Genomic DNA, 13,735 nt, shown 5'->3' with positions numbered 1-13,735 from the left:
CATTTTCATTCGATTTTAATACTGGATTCCTGCTTAGACAATCTACTTCTAAATTCTTCTTTCCTGGAGTATATTTTATTTTATCTTTCGTAGAGGTTTTTTCTACTTTATTTTTATTTTCATTTTTCAAGCACTGTTTCTGTGTTATTTGTATGTCTTCATTTTTATTCTGATCTTTTAAAATATCTTCTATTTTAACCAAATTTACAACTTTTAATTTTTCATTTGCATTTTCCTTCGATTTTAATACTGGATTCCTGCTCATACAATCTGCTTCGAAATTCTTCTTTTCTGGAGTATATTTTATTTTATATTTTGTAGAAATTTTTTTCATATTATTTTTATTTTCATTCTTCAAGCACTGTTTCTGTGTAATTTGTAAATCTTCATTTTTATTATTAATCTTATCATCCTCCTTTGTTTTAAACCAGCTCGTTGCTTCAGGGTGATATCGAGTTCCCTTATTTAAATTTTCACAAATCTTACATGGACTTTTATCTTTAATTTTATCACTAGCTCTTAGATTTCTACGACTTCTTTGTTTATCTTCTAATCGTTTTCTTTGATCATCTTCTAATCGTTTTCTTTGATCATCTTCTAATTTTTCTCTCTCACTCCGAACATATTGTAGTAATTGTTTTAATACATCTAATGTTTCATAATCCATTTCCAATTAACGAAATTGTCGTTTTATAACGTGGTAATATTTTCCTTTTGAAAATTAAGTGTAAATAATATGTAAAGTGGGTGTATAATAATAAAATAAACAATGTGTTGCTTTGTAATTAAAGTTTATAATTAATTTATCTTTATAATAATTTTTATATCTATCTATCTATCTATCTATCTGATTCTGACAGTTAATAATATTATCGGAAGTCTTTTGTTTTATTCTGAGCGACGCATGCGGCATCTGGTGGTAGAACTGTTTTATGTAGGTACTTTTTGTAAGTACTTAATAAAATGTATAGGTAGGTACCTAGTTATTTTATTACATATATATATATATATATATATATATATATATATATATATATATATATATATATATATATATATATATATATATATATATATATATATATATATATATATATATATATATATATATATATATATATATATATATATATATATATATATATATATATATATATATATACATATTTATTGCCACACGTGTTTAGTTCAGTAGTAGTTTAGTTTTAGCGGACACGGTCCGCCTCCGTAGTGTAATGGTCAGCACGCTCGGCTACCGTTCTGGAGGTCCCGGGTTCGATTCTCAAGGGGGGTAAAATAAATATAAGTGATTTTTTCACTGTCATATTTATTCAATATTACCCTAGACTGGTACCCTGGACTGATATATATATATATATATATATATATATATATATATATATATATATATATATATATATATATATATATATATATATATATATATATATATATATATATATATATATATATATATATATATATATATATACATATCTGTGTGTATAAACGAATATCTACATTTTTCTATATAATGACGTAATTTTGTTTTACTGTATGGTTATGAGACAATTGGACTAATAAAAGCTTTCCCTCTTCCAACAAAGATGGCTGTTGTGAATTCACATGTATGTTCTTTGTCACGAGTTTGATCAACATATGCAAGAGTTCCAAAAAATTAATAATGTGGTTGTCAATCACGGGTAGAATTGATGAAAGTTACACGTGTAAAGTGATCACTTAACCATGCCTATGACAGCAGTGAGCCCTTCAAATTCCAGACTTACATATTCTTCTTCATCTATGTTGAGCTGTTAAAAATGTAAATAAAATCAAATTAAACTTATCATATAACTTTAATCAGTATATAATTATTATTGTTTACAAAAAAGTTTTTTCTACATCATAATTTCTTTCATTCTTCTTCGGGGGTTACATACATTATGTGTGATGATTGATTTGCTTCTTTAATGGTCAGGCCCTCCCCTTCTCTATCCTCCGCTCGCCTCTTCAACTCGGCGTACCCGCTACAGCGCATTCATAAGCCTATCGAATTCGCCGTTTGTAAGTACAGGGTTGTCAACTGTAGTCTGGTTGTTTAGAACATCTGCATGAAAATCGAAATCGTTCCAGGTGATGTCAACACATTTCTGAGAAATGTAGTTGTACCTCTGTTTGTTTACGCACGCCCTCCTTATTGGTTCAAAGCCCTGACCAGAGCATTGGAAGTAGTAGAAGCAGCTCGTCGGGTCGTAGAATAGCCCTTCTGTCCTGCATTTTCCATCGGATCCAGTAGCAGAGACAGGTGTAGGGTCGATACACATCCTGGACTTTAAGTCAAACACCTTGTCGTCGAGGCAGGAGAACATTTGAGGGGAGAATGTGGTCTCGGTGTCTGTTCCAAGGCAAATATAGTACAACGCAGGGTTGCTTTCGACGGCTCCCATCTCACCCGCATACGCGCATGGCATCGCCACACTGGGACATATGTTATCCACCACCTTCCTTCGGCAGAGTGTAGTCTTCGGGTCGAAGTAATAATTGGCGGTGCAGCTCTGGACTATGGACTTGGGTTCGACGATTGTCGTGTTCCCCTGAGGCACACACATGTGATACCTTCTACAGTTGAACGAATCGGGAAAGACGCCAATTTGGCGACACGTGAACTCGTAGTCAATAAGACTGCAGTTTGGGTTCTGCTGGGTTGTGCAAGCTCCGGTCGATGCCAAGCAAGCGCTTCCTGCCGGACAGCTGTTCAAGAACTCTAGAATGAAGCCACTTCCGACCTCGATGCATTCGTACACTTTGTCGCACCCATCGCAGATTGGTCCAGGTTTGGTGCAGTTGTCAGAGTCAACCAGCTTCAGACCTTCGTCGTAATCGAACGTATATGTTGCACCTTCTTCGATATCTTCCACTGGAACGTCATTCAGATAACTCGGTGACGCTAAAACCTGAAGAAAAAGAAACAGATTGTTATTTAAGTTTTCCTTAATAATAAAACAACATCTTCACAACTTTATAAAATAAAGATAAAAGTTATATTTTGCTTTTAACCACTTTTATTTTTGGTACTTTTCTCCAACCGGTTTCGACAAGAACCTTATAATTTTCGGGTATGCGCATGTAAAATTATCCCTAGAGATATAGAAAAGTATCAAAAACAAAAGTTTTTTTTTTAAAATACCACAAAGTATCATTAAAAAAACATTCAAGAAACAACTAATCTATCATTTTTCTTTCATTAGACCAATGACCAGGTTTTGTCGTTACCGACACCATCAGATTGGTTTGATTAAAGTCGAAGAAACGATTAAATTGTTGTTTTATTATAACAAATGCAGTTCTACCAGGTAATGTCGGTATAAAGCTTTTTTTAAATTCTGATTTCAATAAACCTAAAAATTTGAAACTTACGGCAAATGCAACCGACAAAATGAGCAAAATTAATGAAATTAACCGGTTCATTTTGGACAGCCTCTCCCCGTAAAACAAGAAAAAAATTATTTCCCTCAAAGTCAAAAGTTCTTTTATTTATAGTTCTAAAAAATATTAGATCTTATCTTTTTTTTATCTTAAACAAGTTTTTTTTTAAATGTGTCACGTTCAGATAATATTTCACAATAACTTTTAGTCAAGATAAACTAATGGAAAGGATGTTAAAAATCCAGATAGTATCTTTTGATGGCTAAGATAAATTTCTAGGATAGATTTAAACGATGTAACAACGCGACTCCTTACTTAAAAGATATGAAAGATTGCGATATTGGGTGTTACATTGAATTTTAATTAAGGTTGGATCATCGATAGCCCGCAAATTAAATTTATTCAAACCCAGGTAACATTTGACGTTATCAAAAAAGTTTTTTCTTTGAAGTAAAGGGCGTATTTTTAAAGGTTTGGTTTTTAAACTGGCAGCATTGTTTTGAAAAACTGTTAATTTGACAGTTGACAGTTGATACGCTTTGCCATTTTCAAATAGACTGAGCGACCATGCAAATCGTAAGTTTAGTGAATGGGCAGAAAATAATATTCAGCTTGATCTTTTTTTTCAACGCAAAGTCTTGTTAAACTTTATAAAATAAAACAACTTTGTTTAAAACTTTTTATTGGTGCACTTTATCCAACCGGTTTCGACAAGAACCTTGTCATCATCAGGTAAGGGAAGGGTAATTAACTATGAGTACTTCAATGTTTTAGAATTTAGTAAATAAACCTTGATGATGACAAGGTTCTTGTAGAAACCGGTTGGATAACGTGTTCCAATAAAAAGTGGTTAAAACAAAGTTGTTTTATTTTATAAAGTTTATAAAATGTGCCACAAAGTATCTACGAAAAACATTAAAGAAACATGGTTTTCTTCACCGATGAGGTGAATATCATTTTTTGTCAAATGGGTACGTCATAAGCAGAATCGCCGAATTCGGAGTGGAGAAAACCTAGAAGCCTTTGTCAGACGCCCTTACATCCATAAACAGTCACTGTTTGGTGTGCTTTATGGGCAGGTGGAATCATTGGCCCATATTATTTTAAGACGATGCTGGTCAGAATGTTACGCTCAACGGAGAGCGCTACAGAACTATGAAACAGACTTCTTGGTACCTCAGTTGAATGGTATTGATGTGACAGAGCTGTGGTTTCAACAAGATAGTGCAACATGTTACACAACGGGTGCCACCATCAATTTACTGCGGGTAATTTGAAATCGTATACCTCTAAAACAGCATACATATTTATATATATGTATATGGATTTGAAGAGAAAAGAGTTATCAAAGGAAATAAGTAAAAAAAAAAAAAAAAATTCCAATATACTAGACAATATACAATATTGTACTATATCTAGTTCCAATATATTGCATGTATATTCATAAAAAAAATGTGCGTGGAATGCGCTGAGTGGTTTGTCCGCCTCCGTGGTGTAACGGTCAGCGTGTTTAGCTACCGTGTTGGAGGTCCCAGGTTCGATCCCAGGGGGGGTGAGAATAAATATTAGCGAATTTACTCACTAATACTTATTTAATATTACTCTGGACTGGTCCCCGAAGCGCAGGAGTGATCACCTAGCCTTCATATAATTATCGATCAAGATAATATTGCGTCAATATTATGCAGTGCCCTATGCACCATTGGGTGCGGATAAGGGTTAGAGAGTGAGGTATACAGAAATCGCATATGAAAGAAAGTGTCAATTGTAGAAAAAATATATGAGTTTTAAAATATGAGTAGTGTGGTTGTCAATAACTCAAGGCTTCTACTTTTAGAGGCTTGTCTGCATATGGGATGGTAAGGACAGGGAAGGTAAATGTGAAAAAGACATCACTAATATTCAGACCAATTAAAAAGAAATCTTTCTTGATTTTATTTGGCAATTGGCGGGAATCGAACCCGCAACGCCGGTTTCGCAGTCGAGCGTCTACACAACTACGCCACGGCGCCAGTCTGGTGAACATTATACGCGCATAATGGTAACACTCAAACCAGCCTATGACAGGTCGTAATCCCTGTAAATACTTACACTTTCATATTCTTCTTCATCTATGTTGAAATATTAGTAAAAGTAACTTCATAATGGACAAACCCAGATTTGTTAACAAAGATTTGGACACACACAAAATATTGTGTGAAAAAATCACTTGTAGGACCACTTTTGAGTTACACTACTATCATCACCCCGTAGGGGTAGGCAGAGAGGATGGAACACCACACTCTTCTGTCCTGACATACACTCCTAGCTTCCTTCTCGCCCATACATCTAGTCATACTTGCCCTCCGATTACGTAGACTTATGAAAAGCCCAGTTTTTGGTTCTGTTTGATCTGGCCGTGCCAAGTTTTTTTCGGCCGTCCTCGTTCTGTTCACACGCCACATTTGAGTTTATTAATGTAAATGTAACATCGTCAAAAATACAAAATATTACATTTGTTAATTAAAATGTAAATTTATATTTATATATATATATATATATATATATATATATATATATATATATATATATAATATATATATATATATATATTATATATATATATATATATATTTATATATATATATATATATATACATATATATATATATATATTATATATATATATATATATATATATATATATAATATATATATATATATATATATATATATATACATATATATATATATATACATATATATATATATATATATACATATATATATATATATATATATATATATATATATATTTATATATATATATATATATATATATATATATATATAGATATATATATATATTATATATATATATATAATATATATATATATATATATATATATATATATATAATATTATGTATATATATATATATATATATATATATATATATATATATTTATATATATATATATATATATATATATATATATATATATATATATATATATATATATATATATATAAATATATATATATATATATATATATATATATATATATATATATATATATATATATATATATATATATATATATATATATATATATATATATATATATATATATATATATATATATTTATAAACATGGCCTATATTTATATGTATTTAACTATTACCAGGATATAAATGAAACAGTTTTATTTTTAAGTAGTACTCATTTAATAAAAAAAAACTTATTAAAATTGGTATGCACACAAGTGTAATGATGATAGGTACAGGTTTTTTAATGGATCAAAATATACTGTCGAAAACTTATCAAACAGAAAGCCCAAAATCATTCCACGTGATATCGACGCAATCACCGACAGCGTGATTGAATCGTTTTTCATCTGGGCACGCCTTCCTGATTGGCGCGGCGCCAACCGCAAGGCACTGGAAATAATTATCAGGCAACTCCTCGGGTCGTAGAAGTTCCCGGCCTTGATGCAGAGTCCATCGCTGTCCGTAGCAGCAGCGGGGGTAGGGTCCACGCACATCCTAGCTTCCAAATCGTAGACTTTGTTTTCCAGGCAAGAGAACATCTGAGGGGTGAAAATCCCAGGACCAGAGCTGAGGCAAATGAAGTAAAGAGAAGGGTTGGACTTAACGAATCCAGTTTGCCCGGCGGTCACACAGGGTGTAGCGACGTTGGGACAGTTGTTGCTCAGCATCTTGTTGCGACAAAGAGTCGTGAGAGGGTCGTAGTAGAAGTCGTCCTTACATCTGTGCTGGATAGATATCGGGTTGACCACTTTAGTCTCTGGATTCGGTACGCACATGTGGTACTTTTTGCAATTGAAAGCGTCCGGGAAGACGCCGACTTGGCGACAGGTGAAATCGTAGCTGACGTCCTGGCATTTCTCGTTAAAGTTGGTTGTGCAGTCTCCTATGGAGTCGAGACACGTGGTTCCCGCTTGGCAGTCGTTGATGAACACGATGATGAACCCTTCCCCTACTTCGATACATTCGTATACCTTAGAGCAGCCGTCACAAATTGTACCTGGTTTGGTGCAGTTCGTCTCATCTATACGAGTAAGACCAGTGTCATAATCAAAAGCGTACGTGAGGCCATCTTCGATTTCCTCCACCGGTATATCTTTCAGATAATCAGGAGTATATCCGCATACCTAAAATGAAATAAAAATACATACAATATCCACAAGCTTTTGAGCGTTTCCAAATACTTGTTCATAAATCTGGGTTTCCATTTAGGAGTTATTTTTACATTTTACAAGATAAATTAAGAAGAATATGAAAGTTTTGGTATTCACAAGGCTTAAAACCAGTCAAAGAGCAGTTAAATGATCACTTTACACACGTGCAACATTCACCAGGGTTGACAACCATGCTTCTCGAATTTTCGGATCATTTACACATGTATATCATTAACCTAATGACACTGGTTCTAGTGAACAATTTCACATTTACAGTGTCATGATATATGTAAAAAATTCAGTAGGTACTTTGGCTGTCAATCATGGGTAAAATGGTGAATATTGCCCATGTGTAAAGTGATCACGTAATCAGCTTATGATAGGTCAAATGCCATGTTGATGCCCAGACTTCAACAATATTTTTTCACCTATGTTGAAATGTCAAAAATGTGAAAACTACTACTAAATTTGTGAACTATTTGGATTCAATAAAAATGATGTGAACATGGATAAAAGTTTAATAATATAAAACAAACCAATTATAAAGAAGATTGATAATATAAATCATAGAATTCGAGAACTTGTTATTAGTTATTAACTTGTTGTTAGATTACTTTTAAAAGAGAACATTATGTGCAGATGAAAGACTTACTGCTGTACTAAGAGAACATAATGCCAACAATAAATAGATAAACTTCAGCATTTTCCTTCGTTCGCGGTCAGTTTTAATTATAAAAAAAGAGTATTCACTTTTTTACAATCCAGCAGACTTATATAGATTTAGCTGGAGTGAAAATATATGATAAAATCTTTAATTATCTACCTTTTTAAAATTTCTGATAATTAGGATATAAGTGTTTCGTATCTTAACAAGGATGTTTCATAAAAGTACGAGATAAAGCACTTAATAAACGTTCTCGATAAGAAATCAATTTAAAAAAGTCTTCTTCTTCTTGGCATAGGCCTTGTGGCCTGTTTTTAAGGGGGATTAGCCTACGAGGTCGATTCCCAGCTGTTAATCCATCTCTTTGCTGGTCTGCCCGGGAGTCATCTACCTTGAAGATATGATGGTTCCATTCTCCTCACATGCGCATACCATTGTCGTCTGCGTTGCCTTCCCCAACAAACAACAACTCCAATCTCACAAATTTCTCTTTTTTATTTTTTTTATTTGGGTTGACAACAGCAACATATGTAAAACAAAACAATCAAAAGAAATACATTAAACAAGCCAATTATAGTTAAACACAGAAACAAAAAGATTTCAAGCAAAATGTTTCGAATTCAAAACAATGTATATAGAAGTTACAAGAATGTTAGTAGTGTGGTTGTCAATAATAATATGTATATATATATATATATATATATATATATATATATATATATATATATATATATATATATATATATATATATATGTGTGTATATATTTATATATACATATATATATATATATATATATATATATATATATATATATATATATATATATATATATATATATATATATATATATATATATATATATATATATATATATATATATATATATATATATATATATATATATATATATATATATATATATATATATACATACACACATACATATATAAATGTGAGCGTGTGTGTGTGTGTCATCATCAGTCCAATCAGAGGAAAACTTCTGTCGCAACTGAGAAAAATCAAAAACATATTTGCTTATTCACGTGTTAAGCAATTTCATAGATTCGCCGTAAAAAGTTTAAATTATAATTATACTGATTTAAAAAATAACATTTAAAAAAAAAAACAATTAATTAATAAATAATGTAGGATAAAATAATCAAAGTGCTCGAAGTGATTGATTACAATCAAAAGTGTAAAGGTGCTTAGCAATAATTCATACATCCTTTATCAAGTTCCAAAAGCATAGCACCAAAGCGAAAATTCCTAGTTTAGATAATATCGATATAATATGCTTTTAAACAGTACATGGAAATGCTTTTATTTAGAAAAAGATGTAATCAATTCGAAAAGGATTATGTATTCAATTACGCATAAAATTGTGTCCTTGAAATCGAAATAATATGAGTAATTATTATACATACATTTTTTAATGTCTTACCATAGATGAAGAAGAATTTGGAAGTCTGAGTATTTACAAGACAATCTGCAACATTCACGAGTCAACCCATGATTGACAACCACACTACTCAGTTTTTTTTTTTATTATTTCTTAAGTTAGCTTGTATTACAACTAATAAAAACTATTATTTACACTTAATTTACTACATCTACATACAAAAATATTTGCATTTCCATACAGTAAACAAAACATTAATTTTTAAATTCTTTCAGACCCTTTTCATTCTTCATACATTCAGGCATCTCATCATACATTTTCAAACCCTTATACATTAAACAATTTTGCGACTCTTTTTTATAAATGGCAGTCTTATTATATCCTTATTTCTAGTAACATGTCAATTTTTGTTTCAAACAATTTTTAGAACTTTTTTTTTCTTTAATGTTTTTGCAGATTTTGTTCGCAACTTTGTGGCACGTTTTATAAACCTTATAAAATAAAACAACCTTATTTTCAACCACTTTTTAATTGTATATTTTTTCTCCAACCGATTTCGACAAGAACCTTGTAATCATCAGGGTTAATTAGTACATGTTTAACCCTGATGATGACAAGGTTCTTGTCAAAACCGGTCGGAAAAAAATGTACCAACAAAAAGTGGTTAAAAACAAAGTTGTTTTATTTGATATAAATCATAGGCTGGTCAACTCTAACATTTACCATTCTACCCATGATTGACAACCAGACTACTTAAACTTTTAGAACTTCTAAATTTATAATTAATTTCATGATAATTAATTGATTAAGGTCACAACAGCCATCTATGTTAGATGGAAAAAGCTTTTATTTAGCAGAGACCCTTTTTATTTTGATGTATCTAAGATCCGAACCCCAGTTTATTTTTACATACTAAAAAACGCATGAAAACAAGATTTTAAATTTTCGTTAAGCTTAAAATTTAACATGTTTTTTTTTCCACAACTTTTTAAGTGTGTTTAAATACTTGTTTAAGCATCTGGATTTTCTCTACTTAAGAGTTATATTTAGATTTTATTGACATCTCAATTTTTTTAAAGGAATAACCCGCAAAGCGTCTATTTTAGATGCTTGTCTGCAGGTAGTATAGTAAGGATAGGGAAGGTAAATGTGAAAAATACATCACAAACACACAGACCAATTAAAAATAAATCTTCCCAGAAACTGGCGTCGCGGGAATCGAACCCGCGACGCCATTTTCGCAGTTGAGCGTCTACCCAACTCGCCACAACGCCTGCCATAAAGATGAAATTGGAAATCTGGGTAATTACAGGTGATCACTTTACAAAAGTGCAAGTCTACCCATGATTGACGACAACAATACGCAAATTTTGGAAACTCCTAGTTGTATCTATAATTTCATGACATAGACATGACATATTATGAGTTCACAACAGCCATCTCTGTTGGATTGAGAATTCTTTTATTGGTCATATATCTAAGAGTACTAAAAATTTGAGTAGTGTGATCGTCAATCGTGGGTAGAATGGTGAATGTTTCATCTATATAAAGTGATCAGTTATACCAGCTTATGATAATACCCAGACCTCCATATTCTTCTTCATCTGTGTTAAAAATAATAAAAAAATGTTCCGTTTCAATAAATATGTATATCAAATATAGAAAAAATAGTTTGAATATGTTATGTAACCAGCAACCCTTATCGTTGAGTAAACAGCGCATTGAAAGGGTTGAGAGTTTCAAGTACTCGGAAGTATACAAAACTGAAAATGACAGCCTTCAAAAGGAACTGGAAGTGGGCTTAGGGCTCGCAGAGTCCGCATTTAACAGTATGAAGGCTGTCTGGAGATCAGATTTATACTCGGTGAAGACCAAATGCCGCCTATACAATGCCTTCATTGCTCCTATTATACGGCTGAGAAACATGGCACCTTACAAATGCCCAGACCAGCCGTGTATTAAGTACACGGCAGTACAAAGTTAACTTTGAGAATAGGTGTCTGCGAATAAATTCAGGCATGCGGTGGTTTGACTTTGTGAGGAATGAAGAGATAAGGCGTAAGACGCAGCAAATCTTGGTCACAACTGTCGTCAAGAAATGGCGATTCAGTTGGCTTGGCCATGTACTCCGAATGCCTCTCAAAAGCCTTAATCAAGCTTGCCTCAGGACGACCACTGCTGATAATTCGTCGGCAGCTCTCGTCTGAACTTAGGGACGCGTTCCTGACTTGGAAGGATGCAAGGGAGCTGGCAGTTGACAGAAAACCTGGAGACAGTTTGTGGACTTGCAGATATGGTTAAATAATATATATATATATATATATATATATATATATATATATATATATATATATATATATATATATATATATATATATATATATATATATATATATATATATATATATATATATATATATATATATATATATATATATATATATAAATATATATATATATATAAATATATATATATATATATATATATATATATATATATATATATATATATATATATATATATATATATATATATATATATATATATATATATATATATATATAAATAATATATATATATATATATATATATATATATATATATATATATATATATATACATATATATATACATATAAATATTAATAAATCATGTATCACATTGGCGTCTACGACGTTTTGCCAACAGAGGCTTAAAAACGATGAATCACAATGTCGCTAATTTATCAGCCGAGAATTATGTTTTTCAATTTTCCAACATCGACACTATATTTGATAATATGGTTTTAATGCAAATAAAATGTTAGAATAATACAAAATATTTCATAAAGTACTTCCTGTTATTTTTTAAAGCAAATCTTAATGATAATCAGTGATATCAAAATTCAAGGAAGGTAAATAATAAAAAAAAACAACATTTTACCTTGTTCCATAGATTAGCCAGGAAAGATCAATCATATTTTTTTAAATTCAAGACATACTTTTTTTCTTATTTTGTATATATCGTTCACTCCTTTCAAGAACGTCATAAATCAAAAATCGTCAATTTTCAGTTGTGCATGTTTTCGGAATGCCTAGAAAATGTACTATATCCCAGCAAAAGAGGCATATTATAACTTAATATTTACCTGCTACAGGGCAGAAAGTGTTTGCATTTTGAAGAAAAGGTATTGTTTAATTTTTTTTAATAAACTGAATATTTTGAAAATGGAGAAAAAACCTTCAGGTTTTTTACCTAAAAAGATCTGTTGAGCAGTAAAAAGTTCAATAAGTGGCTTGACATTTATTTTTGATGCATTGTTTTATATTTTTAAACATTAAAAACGTTCTCCTGAAAAATCTAGTTTTTTTTTAATTAGGACGTTCCTGAAAGGAGTGAGTGATAAGTGTATAAATATAATTTTATCTTGGAGACATTCATTTTTGTGTTATAAATATTAATAAAAATTCAAAGCTTTGTTTATTAGAACGTAAAGAGTGTCATGTGATGAGTTTTTTGTTTAACCTTTTGTGAATTTAACTATGAAAGGGGTCTAAAAAGTTGTATTTTGGATTGCACATGAAGTAATTTTTTTAAAAATATATTCCAAACTACTTTTGGCCCTTGACCAGAGCACGAAGTTTTCAGAAAAGGCATTTTTTTGCGAAATGACAGCTATCAATAAAGGCCAAGCCAACTCAATCGCCTTTCTTGACGACAGTTGTGACCAAGATTTGCTGCGTCCTACGCCTTATCTCTTTATTCCTCTCTGCCTTCATTCTGCATCGGACACTGCATCGTATTATCGCAGTGTTATCTTAATCGTTACTCACGTGAAGGCAATGTGATCACTCCTGTAAATAAGGGATAAATAACTCATATAATTGGAGTTAATCCAGATTTTTTAACAAGTATTTGGACACAATCAAAATGGTGCGTTCTTATATCTTTAAAATTTCAGGTTTACAACGCCTGGAATAAATGTAATGCATTGGATGTACCCGAGTGTTTGTATGAAACTAGTATATATATAAAGCTTCCTGAAAACATCAAAGTAGTGTCTTTTAAGGAAACGATGAG

The 13,735-nt window shown here is 31.2% G+C and overlaps 1 protein-coding gene across 1 annotated transcript; it reads right to left on the bottom strand.

Annotated features, from left to right (window-relative positions):
- Positions 1-2,027: 2,027 nt before the first annotated feature.
- LOC148306132 (uncharacterized) lies at positions 2,028-11,115 on the bottom strand. Its single transcript, XM_088265561.1, has 3 exons — positions 11,107-11,115; positions 6,780-7,583; positions 2,028-2,954 (listed from the first exon to the last, which is right to left on the bottom strand). The coding sequence occupies exons 1-3, from the start codon at positions 11,113-11,115 to the stop codon at positions 2,028-2,030; spliced, it is 1,740 nt and encodes a 579-aa protein (XP_088121687.1).
- Positions 11,116-13,735: the final 2,620 nt, after the last annotated feature.

This window comes from Brachycentrus maculatus, unplaced genomic scaffold, assembly GCF_059751285.1.
Source record: "Brachycentrus maculatus isolate JH-2025_06_01 unplaced genomic scaffold, ASM5975128v1 h1tg000251l, whole genome shotgun sequence".
Lineage (NCBI taxonomy): Eukaryota > Metazoa > Arthropoda > Insecta > Trichoptera > Brachycentridae > Brachycentrus > Brachycentrus maculatus.
This window is presented reverse-complemented; position numbering and strand designations above follow the sequence as displayed.